A 26,845-nucleotide genomic window follows, 5' to 3' on the forward strand; every position below is an offset into this window, starting at 1 on the left:
GAATATATTATAACGTGTAACTCGGGTACAGATATGTGAACGATATATTTCCAAGTTTCAATAACCTCTTACAGCTTTATTTTCTCCAGACAACATATTATGCTCGATAGGAGTCATGATTCCTGGTTCTCGTTCTCGTAGACGATCCCGCGACGGTCGGCAAGGAAAGTCGCGGAGTATATATGTATATATATCATTTAGAGTTAATCTTGGACATATACACCCGGGAAAGTAGACTTATACGGCTGCAACTTGTCTTTCCGCCCACTTTCACTTCCACACACCACATCTCAATGAAACGTATACTTCCTCCATAAGCGAGCGATGAATGGGAAACAGTCCGGTTCGAAACTCTCAGGTGTACGCTGTCTCGCGCTGCCGACCCTTTCGTGTCGTACATGTACGCGACGAGCTGCGCACGCGCGACGCATATGCCATTGGAGACAGCGGCGTAACGCGATCTAGCGGCCGGTTTCAGGCGTACGTATACATATCCCATGGTTATAGGCCTCCGTCTTTCTGCATAGGAACTCTTTCTCGTGTAACTCGGCGCGCGTCGTGAAGGCTTGTGGGCGGTGAGCGTGGCGACACATCCGCCGCGTGCTCTGTACGCCAGCACGTTCTCAGCGCTCGCAGCTTCCATCGCTGCCGGCCGTGGGCGTCTGGCTGACTGCATTCGCCTATCGCGAAGGTTTGCACGCTCAGGCTTCGATCAGGCGGCGAGTAAGCGCCCCCTCTTGCCTCCCTGTCGCTAATTCCGTACAGTTGCCTAATAAAATCACTAGAGGGTACTCTGGCGCCGCGATCGTTTAGCTATAAACCATCCGAAGGATGGTTCGGTTAGTAGATGGACTTGTCTTATCTTCGGGCTTCTGGCTTCAGACGTCCCCCCCCCCCCCCCCCCCTTCTTGTGGCTTTATTTATGCACGCTTCATCTGCCTTTATTGGCCTAAATTTCGGAGCAATTCTGTTTCGCTAAACTTAGAAGGAAGCAACTCTGAGCACGTGCATGTAATCCTTGCATATTGCTGCGTCTCTGAAGCAATATAGTTTGTTGAAGTTCCCGCAGCAGCGTCCCGTGACGTCATATAAAGTTTCACAGCATCTCGGGGTTGCGAAATTTGGTACAAAATAAAACATCGCAGTTCATTCGCAACTAATCAACAACGAACTGAAGCCAATGATATTAACAAAAATTATTTGCATAAGATGACCGAAGTACGCAGATGTGCCATCAAATCTGTGACGCCAGACTGACTACAAAGACGCGCAAAAAGGAAGAAAAAGAGAGAGGGGAAAAAAAAGTGCTTCCTCTGACTCGTCTTGACTCTTGACTCCTGGCTAGAGCATCTGTCGTTTGCAAATGGCGGCGCTTCTTTCCCTTTCAGCTTCGCGCTGTGCTGCTTCGCGAAGTTCCAGTCCGCGGCTCCCTGCCTCGGAATGTTTCTCGCTTTAAAACTGCGATTTTTTTAACGCGATAGCGTTAAGGGCCCCATGTCGCAGAAAGTCCGGCGCCGGCGTGGATGTCGGCGTCCGTAGCGGAGAAAATCATCCCCGACCACCCCGACCGCGCAGGCCCTCCACGTGGTGCAAGGTTTTGGGGAACAAAAATTAGATTTCTCACAATGAAATCCGTCAGAAAAATGGTAAAGTACGACTTTACCATTCGGCGTCGGATTGTAATTTGAATGTACTGGAAGACATAATTCTGTTACGAGGAAACTCAAACACAAACCCCTTTTCCAGCATTTCTACCAGACCTACAGCGGTGAGCTCGGGTAGTTTACTTGCGAAAATGATATCCAGATGGCGATCGCATCCTCGGCAGGTCAAATTGGGACTTGCCTGATGCGTTTTGGACACGCGCGCTCGTCGGGGAAATAGCAAACAATTAATAAAATAATAAAAAAAAGGCGCTAGGGCCTTCACATTTTAATATAGGACCACTTATATTGCCCCTGGAAAAACGTCTTCCCAGCAATGCATTTCTGTTTAAAAAAGAAGCCGACTTTAAGGGGATTGCTGTAAGCTTGGTCTTTGTAAGCTGGCTTTCCCACGTTCTGTGTTGCAGTGAAGCACTTGCACTGAAAGAAAAATGCGATGCGAATGGGGCCCGATAACGATATATCGCGTTCCACTCTTAAAGGTGAAGCTTAAGCGTCCTCCATTTTTCTTTTTTTCACGCAGCGTGTCTGTACGCTCTTGTATTCGGTATATGCTGCACACAACTAATCGCAAGGCGGGACACACCCGTGAGTTCTGCGCGCGTACGTGCCCAGCGGTGGTCATTCAAGGACGCGTGCATATTTGATCAGGTGACTTGCCGCGCTTGGAGCGTTTACACCGAAGTCCGCAACTGCGAGAGCGGTCAGCAGGCCCCCGAAGATAAGCTTCTCCTTTTGCAAAAAATCATGCAAGATATTCAAAATCATGCAAGATATTCAACGGAAAGTCAATTCGAGATAACGAAATTTCACTAGAAACACAACATAATCCCTGTGACGGCTTGTGTAATTTGTGCACATTCGCACCTCGACAGCCGTTCACATTCTCCAAACTCGTGGAACGGATTTCCGACGCGTTTTACGACGCCTGCGCGATGACCGCTGTACTCGTGGTCGCAGAGCGTTCCGTGCGGTTGTCGACAGAAGCGGTTATACCACGTGATACGCATTTCGGCGCAAAAAGAGCGCGGTTATTGCCGCGTCGCCGCCGCCGTGTGCCGACGAAACGGCCGAAATGCGTTGGAAATACGTCGCATGTGGTTATACCTACCGCTTGACGTTCTGCTATAGCTTGCTAAATCGTTTCTCGTAATTTAACGACTGTGCTTGCGACGAAATACCGGCGCGCCGGCTGAGGCCACAGTATACGCGAACGTAAATCAGTTAACGAGGTTAGTTATCTGCAAATAAATATTGCTGCTCGATCGGTCTGTGGCGGGGAGCAGCTCTCGCAAGAAATCCGTGAAGCGTGTCATTTGATGCGTAAGCGGTAGTTCAAGCCGTGCCTTATATACAGCTTAATTCGTCTTTCATAAATGGATCGAGCCATAACCCAGCCCGACATGCACGACCGCGTTTACACGCATTTCGCCAGGCGGTGCTTCGGGCAAGTCAAACCACGTGGCCCTTGAAGGCAGTTTGACGAAACTCCTCTGCATGGTCTTTCTCTCTCTCTCGGCCCGGCCATAGCCGACTCTGCTATATAGACATTGTCGGCTGCGTGTAAACGTAGCTTGACTGTGCACCGCCGCCTTCTTTCTCGTGGGCATGTAAATGAGTGGTATAGACGCGAGGGGCGCGCGCTCGTCCTGGCTGTATATAGCAGCCCCGTCCCTGAACTTATTTCGTGTGCACGCGGCGCACACACGTTGATTTTTTCAGTGTGGCAGCTCTGAACTTTGCTCGAGACGTTGCTACTTGCACGTACACATACACACACGGCGCGTACACGCGTCCGCCTTCTCCGAAGCGATGTCAAGGCTTTCGGCGACGGTGCGTGTCTATATGTGCGTGTATGTGCGAGACATGGCAATGCAGATCGCGCACTCGAACAAGGTCTTACAAGAAGTGCATGTGGCGTGTGTTTCGCGCAGTTTTGTATGGGCGGTTTTGTGAATGGGAAATCCCCGTGCGTAGTATAACGTGTATATCAGTTTGGCCCATTTTCCGTAGTCGACCCTCTCTCCATCTCTCTTTTCAGTTTGGTTTCTGCTTTCACAAGTTGGAAGGAAAAAAAAAGAGAAAGAAGCACAACGTTCGCAGTTGTTCTTGTATTGATTATCTTTACATTTTATTAACATGTTCGGGGCTAAGATATTTACCCTGGCCTACACTTTCTGTAGGTCAGGGCGATTTATGCTTTCTCGCTTTCGTGGTGTCGCACCACTCAGCAGTGTCACGAGCAGGCGAGTACGTAGTTTCGTCGACGGCGAGGATGTTTCGCTATATTGCAATGTACGCAGATGGGCGCACGTGTACGGGAACATCCGGCGTGGCAGCGAGGTTCGTGCACTCTATAAGCGCGCCTTCTAATATAAAAGTGCGCATATCCGCATTTAAAGGCTACCGGCAGCTCTGTTGCCTTAAATAAAGGCAACATCCGCGCGGTTTCGTGCGTTTCTGATATTTTTATGTCTGGCCTAAAGTTAGCGTTGGTCGGAGTAAAAATTTACGAGAACGAACTGTGGGCACCGGCGATGCTACACACGTGTTTTAACATGTGTAACACGACGCCTGGCGCAGAGGTTGCAGTAAATATTGCTTTGTCACCTTCACAACTTGCGAAGAATCACCAAAACATTCAATCCATCGCGGATATTCCTTTTTTTTTTCTTTTAGTGCTAGAAGTACACCAGTACACCAGTATTGTGTATGGGCCTTTATATTAGTTATTGTGTTTAGAGTGTAATTGCATGACCGTCTACTTATGTTCCTCGTGGGCCGAGTTTTCATTACCGCGCGATCAGTTTTTCTGCGTATAATATCTGCGCTCAGTGTATCTGTAATGTATACGAGACACAATGATCAAATGTTACATGCGTGCTTCAGGAAGGCTTCGAAGTACCGCCACATATCGAGACATATCCGATAAATCTGGCTTGTTCACTACAGGCATACTGGCAGCTAGCCGGCCGCTCGCTTCCTCTTTGTCACACGAGTCGTTATATACTGATTGCGGAGGAGGGTGCGAGTGAGCCTGTGTCGAATCCCTCGTGGCGCCTGTTTTATTGCGAGGTCCCCGTAAACATCCGCTGCGCCGGCGTGCGCCTCGTATATACGGGAGAACCATTTCTCCGCCCAGTGCCTAACTGATTCGGCCTCGGGGCAGCCGTCGACCACCGCAGCTGTAGTACGTGTTCGCGCTCGCGATTGGGGGGCCCTTGCGCGATCCGGATCCCGCTGATCACCGGCGCCTCGACGGCGCGTATACATATAGCGAAAGTCGCGTCCGCAGACCGGAGGACAGCCTTTATTATGCGTAGCCGTTCAAGGCCATGCATGAGAGCTCGTCAATGGAGGATTCGCCGCGGGCTGCTGCCCGATACCCTGGCACGGCCACCCGTGAGAACGGAGATGGAGACGGACGTCGCGCTTCGTGGCGACCTAAGATTGCCGAGATTATATCTGATTATATATCTGGGAAATGAGTAGACGGGGCTGGATAGGTACGTCACGCAATTAGAGATCAAAGTGATAACACGATCGAACGAGTGGTAACGCCGTGACGGAAGCGTCGAACGTGGTAACACGATCGAACTGGAGTACTTACGTACGCTCGCGCGTACGGGTGCTCATGATTATCGGCTTGGATAACGAGATCTATAAGCAAACCGTATTGTTTGTTCGTTGGGCGTCGTTTGCATTTGGGAGAGTTGCGACTTGCGCCGGTTGGTACAGCATTTTTTTTTTTCTTGGGGGGGGGGGGGGGGGGTGGAGACGGAACGGCGCGAAAACAAAGGACACTGTAGGGGAGACACGCAACGCTGTGTATGTGTCCCCTTACGAATCAGTAATGGTATACCGTGCATTACTGATGAAAAAGCTGACTTTATTGCGGAAATCTTTTATGATATGAAGTGTCTGGCAGGTAGACGGAGCTGCTCTTTCCAGTAAAGCCGTAAACTTTCTCTTCAGAGGCGCGTGCGAGCTCTCTGTTCAAATATTTTTACTCAGCGCAAAAAAACGCCGTGCCGTCAGTCGTCAGTCGATTCTGCGTTGCCCTTGCGCGTCCACTGCCGAGCGATTTTTTTTTTTTTTTTTCGTGCCTTTCATGGAAAACCTTGCCTTGCCGTGTCACCAACTGCGCAAATAGAGCGATCGAGCACCGGCGCTTGGAGGAAAATTGATCCGCACGGGGGCCACCATCTGATGGGAGAAGACGCTCGGCTTGGAAACTTTCCCCGTCCCCTATGCTGCTGGGCGATCTGTGCTCCTCTTTCTCACATCTCTCTCTCTCTCGCTATCTCTCTCACTCATTCACTCTCACTCGCAGACGCGTGTGACTTTTGTTCGCTGGGTGTCGCTGCCTGGCAGGAAACGACGCTGTTGTTTACCTGCACTCTTTTCCTCGTTTACACCGACGCAAAATGTGTACGCCGCGCGTATGCGCGCACGGTCTTGTTTCGCACGGTGGCTCGGTCTGTCCTGGAGACCCGCATTTTGGTCTCTCGTATACGGCGAATTCCACCGGGAGATCAGGATCACTCGAAAGCACCCTGAAAGTGCTCTTTCCAGAGTCGGCGTGTTTCAGTGGTGTCTCTTGCCTGAAAAGCGAAGTACGGAGAAAGTCACGTGACGTAAAATGTTTATCTCTCCCTCTTGAACTCTGTCAGCAGATGTACGTTTGAGAACTCGGTTGCCTGGAGAGAGAGAGAGAGAGAGAGAGGGTGAAATATTGCTTAACAGGAAAGTTGAAACACTGCACCGGTAGCTGTGAAAAATCGTCGCTAGAATGCGCTTACTAGGGCGGGGCGCGGTGCTCACTTCGTTTATTACTCTACCGTCGATTGTACACTTTGTTGATCGCTGGCAGACAAGCAGCAATTGCACTTTGCGAAAGCGCAGTGTGCTAGAGAAAAAATTACGGCAGTCCTGTCTACGTATTTGTGGCACATCCGCACGTAACACGCGTTGGGCGCTTTTCCTTCCTCATTGGTGTAATAAGTCTCAGGCAAGGGTACGTATATGTGTGTGTGATGGAACATAAACTCGCTCCGGTTTCCACTCCCTTCGAAAAATCCTGTTGACTGTGATTTCGCTTCAGCGCCGTTGCTCCGGGATACGCCGGCGGAAGCTACCATTTATTTCCAAGCACAGGTGCATGGTGGCCATAGACAGCGAATCGACTGCGGATTGTACGGTTGAAGTGTACCATCTAACCACTCCTCCCCTCTTATTATTTTTCTTAACTGTAAACAACGACTACTGAGTCAGAGTGAGCGGCTGCGGAATCCCTTGGGTGATTGATTTTACCGTTGGACCATTCTTTGCGCCAGTACACTTGGCATTTTACCCCTGAACGGTGGAGCATCATCATCAGGCGCATTTTTATGTCCATTGCGGGACGAAGGCCTATCCCTCCGATCTCCAATTACCCCTGTCTTGCGATAGCCGATTCCAACTTGCCCCTGCAAATTTCCTAATTTCATCACCCCATCTAGTTTTCTGCCGTCCTCGACTGCGCTTTCCTTTCTTTGACACCCATTTTGTAACTCTAAGGGTCCACCGGCCGGTTATCTACCCGACGTATTATATGGCATGCCCCAGCTCCATTTTTTTCTCCTAATCTCTGCGTGAAACAAAGTTTCGCCGAACTCCATGCGCATGTGAAGAAAGCGTGCACACAGACTGATGTACAATTTGACCTTGTTGGCGCTCCTCTGTATAGCTCGCGTGAGTCCTTGAACTTTCGTCACCCTTTCACTATAGATCTATCGCAGCGGTCGCGTGACGTGTACTCGCGCTACGACCGGCGATTATCTGCATACTCGTAACATATACTTGAAACTCAGATGGCAGAACAATGCGACCTACAGGCAACGATAGCCGCGATCTGCGCCTTGTCAAGTTCCCGATATGAGTATATACCGCCGTCACCAGACGCCATTATTCTTTACTGCAGGGCGCAGCAAACTTATAGCCGGCGCCGACCTATCTCGCCTATACATGCCCGCAGCACAGGCGGCGATAGGAGTCGACCCGAGCCGAGGCCGGGATATTTAAAGATCCTCCTGTGCCAGCCGTCGGAGAGGAAGGAGACCCGGGAAGAGTTGTTCTTTCTTCTCGTTCCGAGCTCCGTCCGTTTTGTTTGTTTGCTTACATCTTGAAAGCCCCCGCGAGCCTGTGCCAGCAGACAGACACAGGACTGTCCCCGCGATGACTATTGCACCCGGCTCGCAGGCGCAAAGTCGCGTTTTCCTCCCTTAAGCCTAAACCTACCAGCCTCCTCGGAGGCCTGTTGACCCTGCGCCCCAGTCGTCCGGCCGACGCCATGCCGCATCCTTCGTTCATTAGGTGACGTAGGACAAGCCTGCTGACGAACGCGTCAGCAGTGGTTGTGCATGAAGGACAAACGCGTCCGCAATGGCGCGCCTCGACGCCAGAGCAGGCACGTTTGGCACGCGCCACCAACACTGCCGCTGCTCTGGAATTGTTTGGCGATCGTCGTCGGTGCGGCGCTGCTATTCTTTCTCGTGACGTCACTGGTGACGCTCCTGTCTCCGCGTCGGCGACGTCGTGAGCGCCGCTGCCGCCACCTGTCGCCGCCGCCTGCGTGCTTTTCTTGGACGCTTCTTGAGGCTAAGGTACGTTGACATTCTTCAGCCGCGTACGCTTCTCGCTCTTCTCGTCGTTGTCTTACAGACGCGTGGGTTTTTCCAGAGCTTGCCGCTGTATGCTTCGCTGCCATTTGAGCGTACATTCAGTTCGCCTTTACTGGTAACCATTTGCTTCACCGAAACTGCTGTGCTCTTGTAGTAGTTCATCCTAAATGATCCAATGGGACACTTGACGCAAACACTTATGGTACATGCAACGCAAGACCCTGACCCGTGGTGCCTATAGCGGTGACGTTGCCGTGTGTGTGTCTCAGTTAAAGCCGGCGTGAAAGAAGAAGAGAGAAAAAAAAAAAAAGAACGATTCGAACTCTTTGGTTATTATGGATTCGAGACAAACATGTAAGCTATACGGTGTCAGTGCGACTTGCTTGACCTCAGTTTTCACTCTGAGAAAAAGTGACGTTTCTGTGACTACCAGCATGCATATACCACGCTGTTTAATCTCATGTCCTAGTGAGAACGGCGCTTTTCGTCAAATAAAGATACCAACGCACGCACGCGCGTGCATTGTTATCTGTGGTATCACACACACGCGCACACACACTCGCGCACACGCACACGGACGTTGATAGGCACTGAGAGAGCCTCGACTTCTAGCTTGAAAAGGGAAAGCGCTAACACCGCGATAGAGTGGTTTCAAGACCACTTTAAATGTTGCGTTGAATTATCATGGTGCTACAGATCTCCGTATACTCCACTGCGCAAGCTCGCTGCAGTGCGGCGAAAGCTACGGGCATCGTCAAACAATCGGGAAATAAAACCAGAATAACATCTCGCTCATTCTTCGCCGTTGATCCTCCCTTGCGCCGCAGATAGAACGGATTGAAGGATCACGGATTGAACGGGTGCAGCAATTGGGCGAGCCCCCTTTTTCCTGAAACACGCTGCTAGTCCTCGCTCCTAGTTGGCTGACGGCACTCAGCTTGAATTCGCTGCGCAACAAATTGTAGTCTGGCGCTTAGGTCTCTCTCTGTAACGTTACCCTCGCTTGTTGCGTTATATTATATGCCGTAATTATAACTTGCGCCCACGTGAACTAGCTAAACAGAACGCTAAGCGCGACAAGAAAAGGAAGACGGTACCCGTCGTGTGTTGTGGAGCCTTGTTATTTTGATATGTGTATTAATTTGTATTAACGATATCGATCGCTATGGCGAGCTGACAATTTCAGCGAGGTAAAATGACATAATTTAGTAATTTTTTGTTGTGGTTGCGCGGAGACGATCATCATATTGCGCGGCGGATTTTTTTTTTTTTTTATGTCTATGGAATATAACAAGGTATGTCTAACTTTATACCCTGTATCCGTGCACCGTCTCCATTCGCAATTGGTGCCTTAATTTATGGGCGATATATGATCCCGAGAATACAAGGCAATGTGCGTACTTTTGAAAGCTAAGTGTCACTTACCCTTCGTACGCGATATAGTGTGTCACAATATATAGTGCGCTTGAAAACTGCACGGTATCGGGATTTCTATGAAACACTCGTGATGTTAACGTCCTCTAATAATTGGTTTGAACTGCTCTTAATTTCCGAGCAATGTCTGAGAAGACGAAGGGACACTCGGCCAGCAAGCAGGTGCTTCCCTTTGATTAATGCCTGAGCCTCAGACAGTCGTTGGCGGTCTACACGATCATAAACTGACGGGCAAAGAAATGTGCGATGCATGCGTCTGAACAGAGTACCGTTGTTTAGATCACCTGGGATTATGCTAAGTGTTAATGGTATTCGGTGCTTCGCCAGAAGAGTGGGTATATACTGCACTATAGCGTGGAAATAACTATAACGCGACCACAAATATAACGCGAGGGGGTACTTTCGGTCTCGCCGGAAACAAAAAAACAAAAAAAAAAAAGAAAGAAAGAAAAAAGACTGAAAAAGGGAGAGAAAAGAAACGGTGTACTGCGAGTCACGAACCCGAATCTTAATGCGAGGCGCGTTCTGGGGATGGAAATGTCGCAAAAAAAAAAAAAAAAAAAAACATTTCGTTGTATTCTTGAAAGTATATCTATGTTATATATAGACGCTATGTTAATAGACTTTACGGAGAGAGTACAATCAAACTAGCTTTCACATCCTTCAACAAACTGGATTAACCGTTTGCATAGATTAACGGATTTAGAATATAGGCTGCCAAAATGGGGGATTGTGGAGTTCGCGGCGTTCATACCGAGATATTCAGCTGTCGATAGTGGCTCAGTACCCCCCTTGAAAAGCGCAGCCATGCATCGATGGTGCCTCTATAGCTGTGTATCCAAAGCTTGAGTATCGCATCTCAAGGTCGCTCTACATCTCTCTCTATATCGAGCTTTTTTGGATGTTTCCTGCGCCTATACTTGTACCGCAGAGGTCTCTCTGGTACAATCACAACTTGTGTGCGACATGCTTTCTATCCCTCCTATTCGGAAGCTGTGACCATGTATGTATCGCCAGAGAGTCATAGTAAGTAAAGAGACTCATAGTAAGTAGACTCATCGTAAGAATCGTTGTAGAGCGAACTGGAAAGACGTTTACATTTGCGTTCCATGCCCTCACGATGTTTACGGAGCACAGGCCTTTGACAAGCCATTTGTGGCTTCTTGGCTGTGTTCGTTATTTCGACATTTCATGTCGAATACTTTGCTTGTTCGAAATAACGCATTATCTCTACACACTTGAACTTTTGTTTGACGATTATTTATTTTCGCGATTTCTCGCCGGGCTCCTGATTTTTCGAAATCTGGACTAATGCGTCTACATGTTAACATAATACATCAATCTTTATGAAATATTCACTAAGTGGGTAAAGGGAAAATGTTTTCGTACATAGACCCAAATCAAATATTACTGATAGTTTACTAATTATACTTAACATGCAATTGGATGTATACAGAGCTGCGCTTGAATGTATGTGACTATAGGCGCCCTGCTGATAGTGTCCAACGTGAGCTACTGCCCATCTCAGAGAGTCGCAGATCGACATAGCGGGCTCTGACGGGAGAAACGAAACTATAGAGACTCGCATTGGTGGCTACAGCAGTACATGCGTGCTCAAGGCTGAATATGTCCGGTTTATTGTTCGCTGTAAATATTCTAGTGTATACGTGCATTGACATTGACTGTCGCGGCGGCCTCAGTGGCTATGGTGTTGGGCTGCTGAGCACGAGGTCGCGGGATCGAATCCCGGCCACGGCGGCCGCATTTCGGTGGGGGCGAAATGCGAAAGCACCCGTGTACTTAGATTTAGGTGCACGTTAAAGAACCCCAGGTGGTCCAAATTTCCGGAGTCCCCCACTACGGCGTACCTCATAATCAGAACTGGTTTTGGCACGTAAAACCCCATTAATTTTTTTTAACTGTCGCGGCGGCCACGTTCCGATTGCTAAAACGCTCGTGCACTTAGATTTAGGCGTGCGAACAACCCCAGGTGGCCGACATTAATTCGGAATCCTCAACTACGCGTTCAAAACTCGTGAGTTTCCTTTAGGACATTATTATCTCCGTGATGTGGTTTGATTTTGACATTGTTCATGGTGGTTCGATATAATACAGTTTTAGCTAAGCGTCGCCTATGCGGTCCATTCCGCCCTCACTTCGCACGCTCAGGTATAGTTATAATGCAGATAACTGCGTTGATTTTACACTTTCTATAAATGCGTCTCCCAGAAATGCGGTTGAAGCGCAGTCAGCTTGGCTTAAACTGAGAGAGACAAAGGATGCACCGAAGGGCAGGGAGGTTAACCAGAGATAGTTCCGGTTGGCTACCCTACACGGAGGGGGGGGGGGGGGGGACTAGGGGGATAAAAAGAGAAAGAGCGGAAGGAAGGAGAGATGAGCTTTAGCAAACCGCCTACACTATAGAGCGGTAGGGGGCGGAGTCAAAACGACAAAACCACCAAGAAGGGGCACCGTCACGCTCCGCTCAGTGGGCTCGAAGGCCGACCGAGGGCAGTGTCCTGCTCCTGGCACGAGCGTTGTTCGCACGTGCACTAGCGTTCTCGCTGAGAAAGCTGTGTACGAATGAACGGGTCCGAGCGGAGCAGACAATAAACGGCAAGCTGTCTAATTCGTTCTTTCATTGTTCTGTTTACGAACAGAGGCACTGGCAATATGGCTGTTTTCCGCCTGAGCGGGCAAGATAGCGAGCCGCGCAACAGTGCGGCAAAGCTAAATGCCCACAAAGTTAAATGCCCACAGCTTTCCTCTGCATGCTAAGCGCAAGTTTACGAATCGATTCCTCCGTATATTACACGTAAAATTATATATATATATATATATATATATATATATATATATCTTTGCTTGAGGCACGATATTCATGTCTGTCTTTCGAAAACACAGAAAGAAACGCCTCGCGTACTTTAAACCAAATTGAAAACGCAATTTTCTTTTTCTTCTGCGTAGTAGGCTAATAAGACACTGGACCGGAATTATTTTGCGGCCGCGGGCTCACTGCTGCCAAAGGCACGTGCAAAACCGTCTATAACCGCGTATGTACTGCAGTACTTTCAACGGATTCCTCCCCTCCATGGAGCTCAATTGTTTCGAGCAAGGCTTCCTCGGTCTTTGAGTTGGTAACTGCGCGGGCATTCTTCACACTCGTACGAGAGGAGCGTTTTCGTAGCTGCTCTGGTTCGTACCGGATCTAACCGCCCGGCCGCGACGCGATCATCGCCAAACTCGGCGGCGGGTGTCGAACTCCAGCGGAGCCGCACGTGCGTGCCTCGGCTTTGTCTTTGTGTGTCGCACGCCGCTCTTGTCGCGAGATTGACTGAGTGCCGCCGCCTTCTCGTTCAGTTCTTTACCCTCGCGCGCGCGCCTCCCGTTCGCCTCGAATTGGCGCAACAAAAGGCTGCCGCCGTTTCGTCGCCTCGTGTTCGCATACTTTCTGTAGAAAAATAAAGAGCAAAGAACAAAACGCGCACTTCGCCCGGGACTAGGGGCCCCGACCATTAAGGCCCAACCGCATGCACGTGATATTCAAGCGACAAGCGACGCGACAGGCACACCCTGTCGCGCTGTCGTGTCGCGGCGTGAAGCATCCCCATGAACGCGACATCGCGAAAAAGAGTAGCGACGGATTTACATTGTTGTGCGAATAAATGTTGTCGTGCGCGCGTAAAGAAATCGCAATTTTATCAAAAGGTCAACGTTTTATCTAGATCTAGCTAAAATGGGCTGTCATCCATCCCCAGTGGAAGTCCGTCCCATGCCGCCAGCGTAAAATGCCGTGGCGCCATCTATTGAGTAACACTTTCTCGGCTCTTGGTGGCGTCTCAGGCCTAACAGCGTCAAAACAAACAAGCGATCTCAATAATAACGACAAGAGAGCGCCGATACTTAGTCCTCAGCTAGCGATGAGGTGAAGCGATGAATGATTGTACTATTTATTTTTTGCTATCACAGCAGAGAGCAAGTTGCAAGAGCGAATTCAGATCGAAGCGGGCAGACTGATTGCCGCCATGTTGTTGCGCAATCGCTGTCCCCAGCGGATGTCGTCACGCTGACTTCCGGGCGACAAGCGATATTTTCTGGCTGGCCAGAAACCGGCGACGCGACCAGCGACAGCGACGGATCGCCCTGCGCGACGGCAAAACCTGTCGCTCGTCGCCGTCGCTTGTCGCTGTCGCTCGAAAATCGCGTGCATGCGGTTGCGCCCATTAGCGATGCCCCATTGGGGCAAGACAAAACTCTATCTTTGCAATAAAGTTTATCTATCTATCTATCTATCTATCTATCTATCTATCTATCTATCTATCTATCTATCTATCTATCTATCTATCTATCTATCTCGTTTCCTGCGGCTGCATACGCATACCACACCGTGCGTGAAGGGACGATACTCTATCTATCTATCTATCTATCTATCTATCTATCTATCTATCTATCTATCTATCTATCTATCTATCTATCTATCTATCTATCTATCTAGTGTGTGTGTGTGTGTGTGTGTGTGTGTGTGTGTGTGTGTGTGTGTGTGTGTGTGTGTGTGTGTGTGTGTGTGTGTGTGTGTGTGTGTGTGTGTGTGTGTGTGTGTGTGTGTGTGTGTGTGTGTGTGTAAAGAGGCGATGCGCAGCACTCGTTATTTGGAAATGTCACTTTTAGTGCGCATTTAATGACCAAGTCTGGGTATGTGACGGTACACCTATAGGCGTTAACTTCACGTCGGACATAGTTCTCGAGCGCATCGGCAGAATGCCCGTCGATCCGTCCAGTCAAGCGTAGCGCTGATCAGTACGTCATTTAAAGTAAAAGTATTCTCCGAAGTAATCGATCCAGGGTCTACTGCTTCTTTGGCCAGCACAGCCGAACTAGAGAACACGTCGATATATAATACAGAGCTACGTAGCTCTAAGTATACAACTAAGGTACAACTACGGACAGACGGGAGTACTCCAGTCTGTCCGTAGTTGTAGCAGACTATCGGCCACGAAAAGCTCGGCGAATCATCGTTTCACCCGCGTTAATAGAGCCCTCTAAAGGTGAGAAAATAGCGGTGCCGACTCTAATCTCTGCCTGAGCTGAGAAATGCGGCGGAGTAATGACGTGCGCTGTGTGCCCTTCGATGCGAATGACGTTCATTTTCTTTGTGTACACGCGTTCCGTTCGGGTCTTCTCTGTTCGACGTGCATGTTATCGCATCACGTCGTGGGAGTGCTGGATGCGAGCGGCTCCCACCACTGCCGGCGCGGCTTTATTACGCACGCATGCACACGCGGACACGTGACCTCGCTCGGCGGCGTCCCTGCCTTCCAGATCCGTATACAGCCAGTGTCTCTCAGACGTCGCCTACTGTGCGCACGATTAGCGAGTGAACTGAGGCGGATTATCTCGCCAGTCTCCGCAGCGGTGCGCTGGAGCAATTAAGTCGCAGCGGCTGTCTGCCTTATTGCGTCTCAGAACCGTCAGACAAAAATGTGACAAAGCCTGACAAGGCATGTGTGTGTCGGTTCTGGCCTGTTGATAGTTGAGAAGTGCGGCTTGAAGCATGCTCCTATAGTAATTACATCTATCTATCTATCTATCTATCTATCTATCTATCTATCTATCTATCTATCTATCTATCTATCTATCTATCTATCTATCTATCTATCTATCTATCTATCTATCTATCTATCTATCTATCTATCTATCTATCTAGATCGATAGCAATCGCATGCATTGGTTCGGCACTTGCGCGAAAATTGCTGGCCTGCAGCTATGCGTGACTGGTTATCCCTAACATCATTTGTGCAGGTACTCTCTCAAAGTGTGAGATCGCTTATAAACGCAATATGCAGTGCGCGAATAAGTATAAACACACAGGATAGAGATCCTTACGCGCGTCATTCGCATAACTGCTCTTATTCACAGGTATGCTGCCGCCTCTGTGCTAGTAGCTCTGTTTGATGCCCTTCTACTCCGCGACACGCTTCATTTGCATACTGCGCACAAGCGTCTTTTTCTCTGGCGCTTTCCTGGACCCTTTCTTGAAACGTCTCGCTCCGGCCAGTATCACCATGAGGGCTGTTCGGCTCCCTCGCCCTACGCTCTGCATGGACGGAAAAAAAAAAAAAAGTGTGGCCTGCTGTCCTTTATATACCCGCGTCACTAGATTGCGCTGCTACGGAGATAGCGGGCGTATACGTGTCCTAGCTCTTTCACAGCATTTGAGTGCTTGTTTTACGTAGTTGCTGTGTTGTAATAATCATTTGTAAAATACCACTACCTTGCTCTATATAATGTGCGGTGGCTCATATATCCTACATAGTACAGATGTGCGCTGGAATGTTGTAGTATACTGTATAGGGGAGCGTAACTTTTTGTTCTGGAAAAGTAGGGTGGAGGAAGGGATAGAGGCGTTCTCGCGATCATTGTCAGCCTGTACTCGGGAACTTACATAGCCGGCAGGTGCAGCCAACCCTTATTATACCATGAGACAACCAGGATCGCGAGGCGTCGACTGCCATCATTCTTCAGCTCGGCACTTCTGCAGGCGCTCTGAGTCGCTGTGACGAATGGCGGCGGGTCCTTGATGACGTATAGAGTTTCCTACTGTATATAATTACTAGAGGTATATCTCTGACGCTGCGATCACAGCCACCACTGGAATGATGGTTAGTATACATGGATTTGTCTTACCTTCGTGATTGCGGCTTCGGACGTTCTGTGGCTTTAGTTATTACGCGCGTCGCCTGCCTTTTTAGGCCTGCATTTCGGGGCAATTGTGTTTCTCTAGACGCAGAAAGCAGCAAGACTGCACTGCATAACCGTTGCATATTGATGCATCTATAACGCAATATATTGACGAAGATGATCAATTTGCCAAGTGACAAAGCCGTTCGAAGCCAGACGGACGAAGTTTAGGCAAATCCCCGAACTGTCCATCATTACCGTGCATGCTGGCACTGCCACGCGTGCAGCTGTCATATGTAGACACTGGCGTCCATGTTTCCCTACAGTAATTTTTGTATATAGAAATCCCATGCTTGGTGGGAACGAACGCTTCCAGTGTGCCGCTTTTTCAAAGACGCCGCTGACACAGGGTTTGCCGCTGCAGAGATCTTTGCGCCACTGGAATTCGATGATGATGGTGATAGTATTGATGGCGCTGATTAAAAAGTTATTTGTTAGTGCGGGATGGTACGTTCGGTGATTACTCGCTTGCGCAGCACAGCATATATAGCTTCGGCGTATACGGACTCGCTGTCTTGCAGTAAATCTACGAGAGCGGTGCTTAGCGCTAGTGTTACTGTGCCAAGTATAGTCCGGCACAGTTTGACAACGTTTTCGCTTTTCTTGGAAGACATATCGAATCATCAGCGTATACAAAGCGTCCACGTGCGAGGGTAATTTCGCATATAGCCGAAACGCGGAAGCAAGAAACAGAAAAATGAGCCAAAAAAGAAAGAATCGGTGGTGCAGTTTCTCTTATTTTGCCGTCGCAAATGAGATGTTTTCTCTTCACCAGTTTAAACTATAAGGTGTGTGAAATTGTGGAACTATTTTCATAAGCGCTCTCGCTTGTGCGTGCTTCGCCTCCGTAGCTTTCCCTTCATTGCCACCGAAAGTTGTCCACGAGTTGTCGACCTTTATAACAGACGACATCTAGCCCCGACCCCCTCAACCTCCGTCCAATCCCCCTTGTTTATATATTTAAAATTAGTCTGTGTACCACGACGCTCAGAGTGAGCGGGCACGTTTACGTTGATGCCGAACAACTGATGACCTGCGCGTCGCTGACGCCTTTGGCGCGTGCCTCGGGTACCCGCCCGTTAGTGTGAGCCCTATTTGCATCGCATTACGACTGTTGCTCCAAGCAGCTCTGACGAATTGACGAGACCGTATACATAGCGAGACCCCCTGCGTGTGTGGCGAAGGCTCGCGGGCATCTCTTTCGGGCGCGTCACGCCAGATTGAGCTGCCCTGGATAAAAAAGAGGGGAGGCTCCATAAAAGCGTCCTTTTATCGCGCCAAGCCGTCAGCGCCGCAAATTGCTGGAGCCACAAAACGGGCCCGAAACCTTGTTGGCGGTGCTCCTGCGGAGTTTGCCGTACTGCTTTTTTTTTTTTTTGCGCCACTCGGGGCGGCCACTTTTACGACGCCGGCCGTGTCTCGCTGCCGTCTTTTCGTATTCTCCCAACTTCTACCGCGCTTCGTGGTATGGTGAATAGTACAGCGCCCGATGCCCGGGCGTTTCTATAGAGCATACCTGTCACGTGTGCGTGATTGGATAGCGGGGCTCCGGCGAAACATTGGCGTTTTTATATAGAATGTATTATCGCATTTATCAGTCGATATCCTCTAATCAGTCGTGGCGGCAATACCGAGAAACGTCTTGCGCGCTTGCCGTGCTCCCGTGCAGGTTTCGTAAAAGCGGTTATAGACAGAGCAGGCACACGTATTTCTTGCCTATTCATTCTTGTTTTTCTGAATCCTGCGGTACCCATTGTTGCAGCTATATTGAGACGGGGTACGGGCGGCAGTGCATATACGCAAAGAAAAAGGGAGCGAGAATTTCTCATATACATATATTACATTATACACACATATACTGCTAAGCTATACGTCAAAATACACTTTTCTATTTCACGTGCACGCGTGCAGCGCCGTCTCAGTGGGATTGAAGAATGACACGCTTTTATAACCACTGTCCGATTCAAGCCGACGCAGCTGTACAGCGGTTCTGTTTGTCGCGTCTATTTTCGTTATATGACGAGCAGATGTCAGGCCTGTCTTCTTGCTCCCGTTTAGTGGTGCGGTCTCGTTCGAGATTTTATTTGGTCTTGTTCGGTGCAACGGGCTTTGCTCTCCCGCGTGTATACCGTATACGTTATAGCTGGCCCGCGTCGTAAATCGTGTCGTTTATTCGCTACATTACGCGGCAGTCAATGGTGGACCCGTCGTTGGTAATGAGCTTTGGACGAAATGAAAGCTGTCTGCATTGCGTGGTATATGGCCCAAACGCGCTGCAATGCTCTTACTTTTTGATGTAATAGTTCAGCGGAAATCCGCTAGGTGGAGATAAGTAATTAAAGTCTCAGGGGTACTCAGTCTCAGATAAGTAATTAAAGGGTGGAAGTCTCAGTTTCCCTTTAATTGCTCTTACTTACCTCGTTCTCTCTCTCTCTCTCTCTTGTTTCCGTTTCGTTGAGCGTACAACCGCGGTCGTGTACACCGTTTCCGCGAAATTCCATACAGAGTCTTATCAGTTCCGTGCATTACTGCGAAAGCTGAGGTTAGCGTCAACCATTGATGAGTGAGAACGTTGCTGCTGCGTGTCTCTAAGAAAGGAGAAGGGCTTGCCTATTGTGCGCCGCAAGTTCATCCACGATTCATTCATTCAATCGCAGTTGTCTGCAGACCGTCAAATATTAACAGACGACAGTGTATGGTCGCGAGACGCACACCCCGTGCACTCGAGTCTTGTTTGAGTGACGCTCACTGTATGTAGTTTTCGCTGAAGCTCACGGAGTTCATGAGGCGGAGCATTGAACAAACGAAGCATCGCGTAGCTATGTTCGAAAAGTGGATATACGTGACTTGAGCAGCCCAAAGTGTTTATAGGCTATACAGGTACACTTTACTGGGACTGCTCAGCGAAGAGGGTTATCTGCATTTTATGCGTGTTAATGCGGCCCACCAATATCTATACCTATAGTGCTACCGTTGTCGCCATTCTTATCAGGTGCTTACTGCGCATGCGCCTTGTAACTTGACTGATTGTTACTAAGGGCCCAGAGGTACTATATATTTCGACTATGAAGGACGCCATGTTGAATGGCAGGCAGTGAATTTCGCTCACTATAGCGTCGTTATTACGTACCTAAACATTAGCACGCGGGCGCTCTTGCATTCGTCCGCCATTGATACGCGTGCCGGAAATCTAACCCGCTATACCTCTGCCTTCCGAGAAGCCTGCAGGGGACGTATTCCGCGACGATCACTTCGGTGATACTGTCGCCTTTGCGTGACGTTGTGCTCAACCAGCCAATCAGCGCGCGCCTGACGGTGATACGATCGCCGAAAGTGATCGTCGCAGAATGGGTTCCCGGGAACCGCGACGGGCGCCATGCACTGTGGCGATATACAAACGAGGCAACGATGTTCTTACGCGTCTGCAGTTATCCAATGTGAGAGCTTCGTTGATTACCGCGCAGTGACCTAATTGGGAGCTTACTGGTTAGTAAAGAACCGATGGTTGCTGATAACGGCTGACCGGTGGCGTCCCACCCGCGCGCCGTGCACGGCGTGGCGAACGGAATGGCGTGCACTCGCGGCAAAGTGCGCGTTCCGGTCTGCGGAGCGTAACGTCCGTGCTTGGCGGCTGCGCGCGGTCAACTCCTGTGTGACCGATGCGTATGTGCGCGGAGACTCCTAAACAGCTGTGCGCCACCCCCCCCCCCCCCCCCCTCCCCTCCAGTAACGTGCACTCTGCGCCGACGCGATAGTGCAGTTGACGGAGGAGGCACACGGTTATCGACGCTCGCCATATTTGCGAATTAAATGTACTTTCCATTCTTCCTTATATATATTTTTTCTTCCCTTAATTATCTGTGAAGCAAGGACAGCAGCGTCGGAATTCGGAACAGTTGTAAAAGTTAATCTGTGAATCCTGTAATTAATGTGGGCTTTGAATTTATGTCGTCCGGACAACGTTACTTCTAACATACCACCATAAATGTGCCGTATACGTTCGGCCGTATACGTTTGAGTTGTTTATTAATTCAGCCTAACGCTCCCATCTGCTATATATATATATATATATATATATATATATATATATATATATATATATATATATATATATATATGATATAGCCTCCTGGTTAGTTCAGGTGATGGAGCGTCCGCACTAAAATAAACGTTGGTCTCGGGTGCGATCCCTGCGCCACGATAAACTTTTCTTCAAGCGCGAGCTTCGCTTTTTGAGGACACCGAAGTATAGGTCCCTTAGTATTCCGCTGCAGTCAGGTAGACATAGTAAGCGTTTTCGTTGGAAAGTTACGTCAGTAAAGCGTGTATAACAACAGAATTGCGTCGAAAATAGCATGTGCTTTCCTTCTTGGCACAGTCTTCCTCTCGTCAAAAAGAAAAAAAAAAGAAAGAAGAAGAAACAGAAAAATGCGCATCGGCAGCGCTAGTGCGTGGATGCTAATGTCGGCTTCCCTCTATACACATGAGATGCTTGCTCCCGATAACGCAATTTGCTTGCGCTGGCGCAGCTGCGGCGTCTACACTGTTTTGAAACCATCTATTAGCGCCGGCTGACGAATTCTCATTCCCCTCAGCAGGCCGTGTCAAGCAGTGTGTAAGTAATTCGCACTCGAGAGGCGATCGGCACGTTTTGTCGCATCCGGAAGCCTTGTACGGGAACATGCTCGCAGAGTGAAGCCCTTACATTCCTCATTTTCGCCATATTGCTCGCCAGAACGCTCGATGAAATGCAAGTCGTCGGGCCAAAATAAACGGTTCACGTATATACGACAGCAAAGTATAAGCGCCTGTTACGCCAACAGATGGCGAAATGGTCCGTGGTATATACATGTAGACGTAGGTCTGATTGCATTCTACCAGATCGCATTCGCTCTGTGCTTGTAGTAGCTGTTTTTTTTTTTTTTTTTCATTCTTACATCGTCACCCTCCGCGGTACTTGGCTCAGTGTCCATGACGTTGCGCATTGCTGAGAACGAGGTCCCGGGTTCGACTCCCGCGGCCATGGCGGCCGCGTTCTTATCGGAGGAGGAATGCAAAAACGTGTTCGTGTACCGTAATTTGGGTGCACGTTAAAGAAAAAAAAAATGAAAAACCACAGGTGGTCAAATTAATCCGGGGCCCTATATACTACGGCGTCCCTCATAAACCGCTGTACAGTTTCGAGACGTTAACCCGCACAATTTAATTTTAACACCTCCATCGCCCTCGAAAGCATGGCAGCGCATCTTAGGAATTAATGTGAATCTTTGTTTGGCGGATACTTTCTCTCAAGCCATTTAACACCTGTCATTGAACTCCGTATGCGAATGGCATTCTCACGCTATAGGTGGCGACGCCCCCCCCCCCCCCCCTCCCCCCTGGTTTAGTCACACTCGTGTATAGAAGATAATTCAATTATGCTGTTGTGTAAAGATGGCTCAGTGTGATATCTGACCATTACGAGCTACCGTAGTGATAGGTATATATGCGCGCATAGTGTATGTATCACGAACGTGCCGCGATTTCATTACGCTAATGCAGCCGCCGCCGCTGCTCTGGACTCGCACCGGGCCCTCACCCTGGTCGCTGTTCGGTTGCACGCGTCTTATCTGCAGGGAAGGCATACCGCAGTATCATACCGCGCCCCGCGCATACACCATAGACCGCAGCAGCGCGCGAGCGAGTGTGGCGCCGTGGGAAGCACGGCGGATCGAACGCGGAGGCGCTATACCTTCATATTATGGTCGCGGCTCGCACACTGCTTGGCTCGCTGGCCACGTTCGCGGTGTACTGTTCGCTAGCGCTGGGAAGCATCAGGGGGGAGGAGGAGGGAAGGGCTTATGTCCTTTCCCTGTTTGTATTCTCTCTCTCTCTCTCTCTCTCCCTGTTTTCTCATGTGCTTTCTGAAAATAGTGGGGCGGCTTTGTTCAACAGCGAATTGTTAAGATAGCTTTTTTTTTCTTTCCCTCCAAGCGTGAATTTAAATTGAGTTCATTATTATTATTATTATTATTATTATTATTATTATTATTATTATTATTAGTAGTAGTAGTAGTAGTAGTAGTAGTAGTAGTAGTAGTAGTAGTAGTAGTAGTAGTAGTAGTATACTAGTATTTGCCCTAGCAGGTGCCAGTTATCGTGGACGTTGGCGTGCGGCACAAGCAGCTTTACGTGTCCTGCCGGAAAATAACCGTCACTTGACATTGATAGGCAGGGTGGATAATGAAACCAAGAGAGAAAGGGGTAGAGAAACCTGACATCTCGGTCTCTGCGCAAGTGCGCCTATAACATTGCATATGTGAAGCATATTCGTGCGACCGAAATACGCGACAATAATAGCATAAAATAAAAAAAAAGACTAAGGAATGAGAGAGATAGAATGGTGAGGGGAGAAAAAAGAGGCTGGCTTACGCCATCGACCTCATTTAGAACGTGGTAGACGCTGATGACGTAAAACTGTAACGAAAGCAGGAACAGCGTATATATAAGAACTATAGAGTGCGCTCAAATATAGCTTGACGGGATTCGCGATGCTATGTATTGCGCCGGTCTCTACGTCGTCGTCACACTTTCGCTTGATCGCCGGAGATGTCGTGTTGCCGAATGCGTGAGCTCTGTGTAGCTGCACAGAATTTACTTGGCGGATTGGCTGACAGCTAAATAAAAAAAAAAAAAAATGGGTTGTTGGTTCGAGAGTGGCCGAAAACTGAGCTTATCTCTCTTCCATGACTGCGAGCAGTATTGTGCAATGAACATCGAAATATTTGCTGGCGGGCTAGTTGGTGATACACTCTTCGTAGCTGCCACGGTCATTGTACAGCACATACATATGTGCTGTACAAATAGCGAGAAAAGGGTAGCACTCTGTCCTCTCCCTTCTCGATTTTCTTCGGCTCCTTGCACGTGCTAAAACGCTGCTACAAAGAATGCAAATAGAGCAATCTCGAAATTTTTTTGAAGAAGCTTTCCGTAAATGTCGGGCGAATAACTTTCGTTGTACTCCTCACGTATACGAGAAATCCAGCAAGCAGGCAACTTTTTTCTTCTTTTTTTAATGGTGATGCCTTTCAGTGAAAGGTAGAATACAGATAAAATCATGTCTTCTGTAACTTTTTTTTAATTGTATTGATTCGCGAGTGTTCTTCGGCCGTCCTTGTTGTTTGAGCAGCGTTTCACTCTTAAAACTTTAGTTCACGGGTTCCGAATTCATGAGCTTCCTCAATAAATTCCTTTCTCTCTCTCATGAGCCGAAGAAACGACATCATAAAAGTGAAAACTGAGCTTATCTCTCTTTTAGTTTTCGCACTGCCGATAAACATCGTTAAAAATCGCACAGCATGTAGCAGTCGTTCGGTCTGAGCAATGAAGATCCTTTGCGGGCGCGCAGCCTGTTCACTTCGAACGTGATTTCTTGGGTCGCGATGAGCAAGAAAGTTTACGTCTGCAAAATACATTCGTCAGTAAGTGCTCGTAGATACATAATAAATGTGTCACGATTGGTTGACGCTAAGTGTACGAGCGAATTGACCTTTGTAAAATGCATCTAGTGCGCGCATACGCGTGTAATCAGTACACTTACGCACTGCATGCAAATCACGAACTTTTACTTCCACGTAAAATGGTGGCATTGATCTCTCGTAAAAAAATAATACTTGCAATCATTCTTTGACGTCAAAGTCTCATCTACTTAATTCAAAACAGCTCTAAACTTCGTCTCACGATATGCAAAATTGAGAATCACGTACAGAGTCTGTACATGCTGATTTGTGGAGTCTCCATGCTCCATTATTCCCATCTTTCAGATATGTGTGTCCTTCAGGGACAAACTCGTCCTCGAATATGCACTATATCTAGTTGAATTCACAAGGCAGACAGAAACGCCAGAAAGCCGCTCGCGAAACGAAGCGAGACTATCAGGAAACGTTCTCAGAGAGGCAGGAAGACAAAATATGTGAAAGCATTGCGCACTGCTCCGCTCTCCGCCAGTCTGATTTTGAACAAGTTGTCGTCTTGATACTGATATCGAAGTTAGCCTGCTATCATTTTATTGATCATACAGAGACTTTTCGGTGTTTGAGAGGACGATGTTTGAGCGGAATCGTCGCGACAACCACAGTGCAGTTTGCTGCACAGGAGAACACGGCTCTGCCTTCATTGCAGGCGTGGACTGTTTGAGAGAAGAGAGAAAAAAACATTTATTTAGACCATTCAGATCGTTGATCTTGAGGACGAGTGGGTGGTGTCCTCATTCCAGGACTCCACTGGCCATGGCTGCTCGACGTACTTGCTGGACGAGAGCTTGTTGTCCCGCCAGGGTATCGCCGGTCAGCTGTACCTCCCACCGCTCAAATGACGTGTTAGGCGTCTTTAAATGTTGAGGTTTGCCCCCGCACCCCCACGAGATGTGATAATTGCAATTCTCCTTGCACATGGGGCCTTGACCAAGGTGCGAGCATCCTCACCATATTACTCTTGCTGAAGATGAAGAGGTTGAAGAATACGATTACATTACACGGGATCGATGGAGATATTCTGGGTCGGGCCTGGAAGGTGCTGAGGAAGGTACTAAAACAGCCAGACGAGATTCGGGGAGCACGTTGCATAGGTCGGAAGGCTTCGTAACGAATGTTTGCGATAGTGTTTAGTTGAAAGTTCAAGGAATTTTCACATATATCTATGATCAAGCCCCTGCGACGACGACGACGACGATGTTCTTTGTGAGTGGTCATTAACGACGTCTTCTGTTCTATCCCTCGTTGTGGATCTGCGCCATTTCATTGACGATGTCCTAAAGCATCCTCAGTAATCAATCCAGGTCGATGACAGCTGCCTATTAACTATTACCCCGGCACCACACGCTGCGGCCTTGCTTACAGACAGCAAAACACACCCGGGAGTTTTTTTTATTACTGAGAATGATCGATCTTCTGCATGATCGACCGCACTTGGATTTGGTCGGATTCTTATGAACTAATATTCCTTTATGACGCTGGTGTGAGGCCGTTCGAAAAATGCTGGTCGTTTTCTCCTGCCACGCTTTATGCGATGACAGTCTTGCTTGTCTCACTGAAGAAAAATGGTGAAGCTAAGAAGAACAACAGGCAAGAAGAATACATTGTCGAAGAAGAGGAAGCTGGGGATTTTGCCGCCATCATACGGGCGATGTCGCTGTCGATGGGCGACGACGAAGCCGGCTTGTGCGCCGAGCTGGAGCGGCGGCCGTGCAGTCGCACAGCGCGGAAGAGGTTCACCGGTGGAGGCCCAGCGTGGCAGCCGGAGGAGCCCCATGCGGCGCCGCCGCCGTCGCTCGTCGCCGGGCCCCCGTCAGCCCCGCGATGCCTAGCGGCGGCGCCCCATGCTGCGACGTGCCCAGGATCGCGCACGCCAGGACACAGCCCGCCGGCTGCAGAAGAGCTGGCTTCGCGGCGCCGTGCAGTAAGGCTCGCCTCGCTCTCTTCATTTTTTCGCGTTAACGCATACCGCTGTTATGTATACCCGTGGCACGCTGTCTTCTTTCTGCACGGAGGCACAGCCGACATGTCGACATCGTTAGGACTTCCAGCTTGCTGGGTATACTATTGGCTTGGCGTTTCGCGCGCTGTCCCCGGTCATGGCTCAAACCGCTCGCCCTGTTTTTGGCGATTGAAGTCGCGGTGTGCGAAAACCCCCCTCTGCGCGGAAAAAAAATCATCAGGGTTCTCCAGATATCTGTATACTCGAGATTGCCGTGCCTTATGCGGCCTTAAAACAGATTCCGGTGCCAGGCATGCCCGCGTGCCGCGAGCAGGCGGCGGCTGCGTTCCCAACCGCGAGAGACCCAGCACCGATGGCCCGAACGCCGTGTGACTGGCGCAGGAGCGCTGCCGAGCCCGAAGCAAGCGCCGCGAAGCCACCAGCACCATCCGAGCCTGAGACACCAACCGCCGCACCCTGCGGCACCGGCGGCCGGGGCTGTGACGCACGTGCACCGCCAGCAGCGCCAGCAGCAGCCACAACAGCAGCATCAGCAGCAGCAGCCACAACCGCAACAGCAGTCGCATAAGTCGCAGCACCAGTCGCACCAGCAGCCGTGCAAGCAGTCGCGACTGTCCAGCGGCTCCCACGGCGGGGCTACCGATCCGAGCGTGCAGTCGCTGCGCCGAGCGTCCTCGCTCCAGCACCGCTCGAGCTCCGATGGCGCTCACGGCAGCAAGCAGGGTTCTTCTTCTAGCGATGGCGACATGTGGGCCTGCCTCATGCGACTCTTCCGGGTTGTCGTTTTGAAAAGGTCCCACTTGCGACACTGGCTGAAAACGACCTCCTGGAAGGATGTTAGTAGCGCCGCCCTGTACCTCACGTGTACTACGC

The 26,845-nt window shown here is 49.4% G+C and overlaps 1 protein-coding gene across 3 annotated transcripts in view; it reads left to right on the forward strand.

Moving 5' to 3' along the window:
- LOC119455665 (ubiquitin carboxyl-terminal hydrolase 2) overlaps positions 1 to 26,845 on the forward strand; it is a 239,593-nt gene that overhangs the window by 173,838 nt on the left and 38,910 nt on the right. The window contains exon 1 of one of the 3 annotated variants that reach the window (XM_037717085.2): positions 25,529 to 25,933. The exons of the other annotated variants lie outside the window; for them this stretch is intronic. Within the exon in view, the coding sequence (XP_037573013.1) occupies positions 25,544 to 25,933 (390 nt within the window). The 5' untranslated portion in view covers positions 25,529 to 25,543. Of the gene's footprint in view, positions 1 to 25,528; positions 25,934 to 26,845 lie in introns of those variants that run through there. 3 annotated transcript variants of the gene reach the window in all.

The sequence above is a fragment of the Dermacentor silvarum genome, chromosome 6, assembly GCF_013339745.2.
Source record: "Dermacentor silvarum isolate Dsil-2018 chromosome 6, BIME_Dsil_1.4, whole genome shotgun sequence".
NCBI lineage: Eukaryota > Metazoa > Arthropoda > Arachnida > Ixodida > Ixodidae > Dermacentor > Dermacentor silvarum.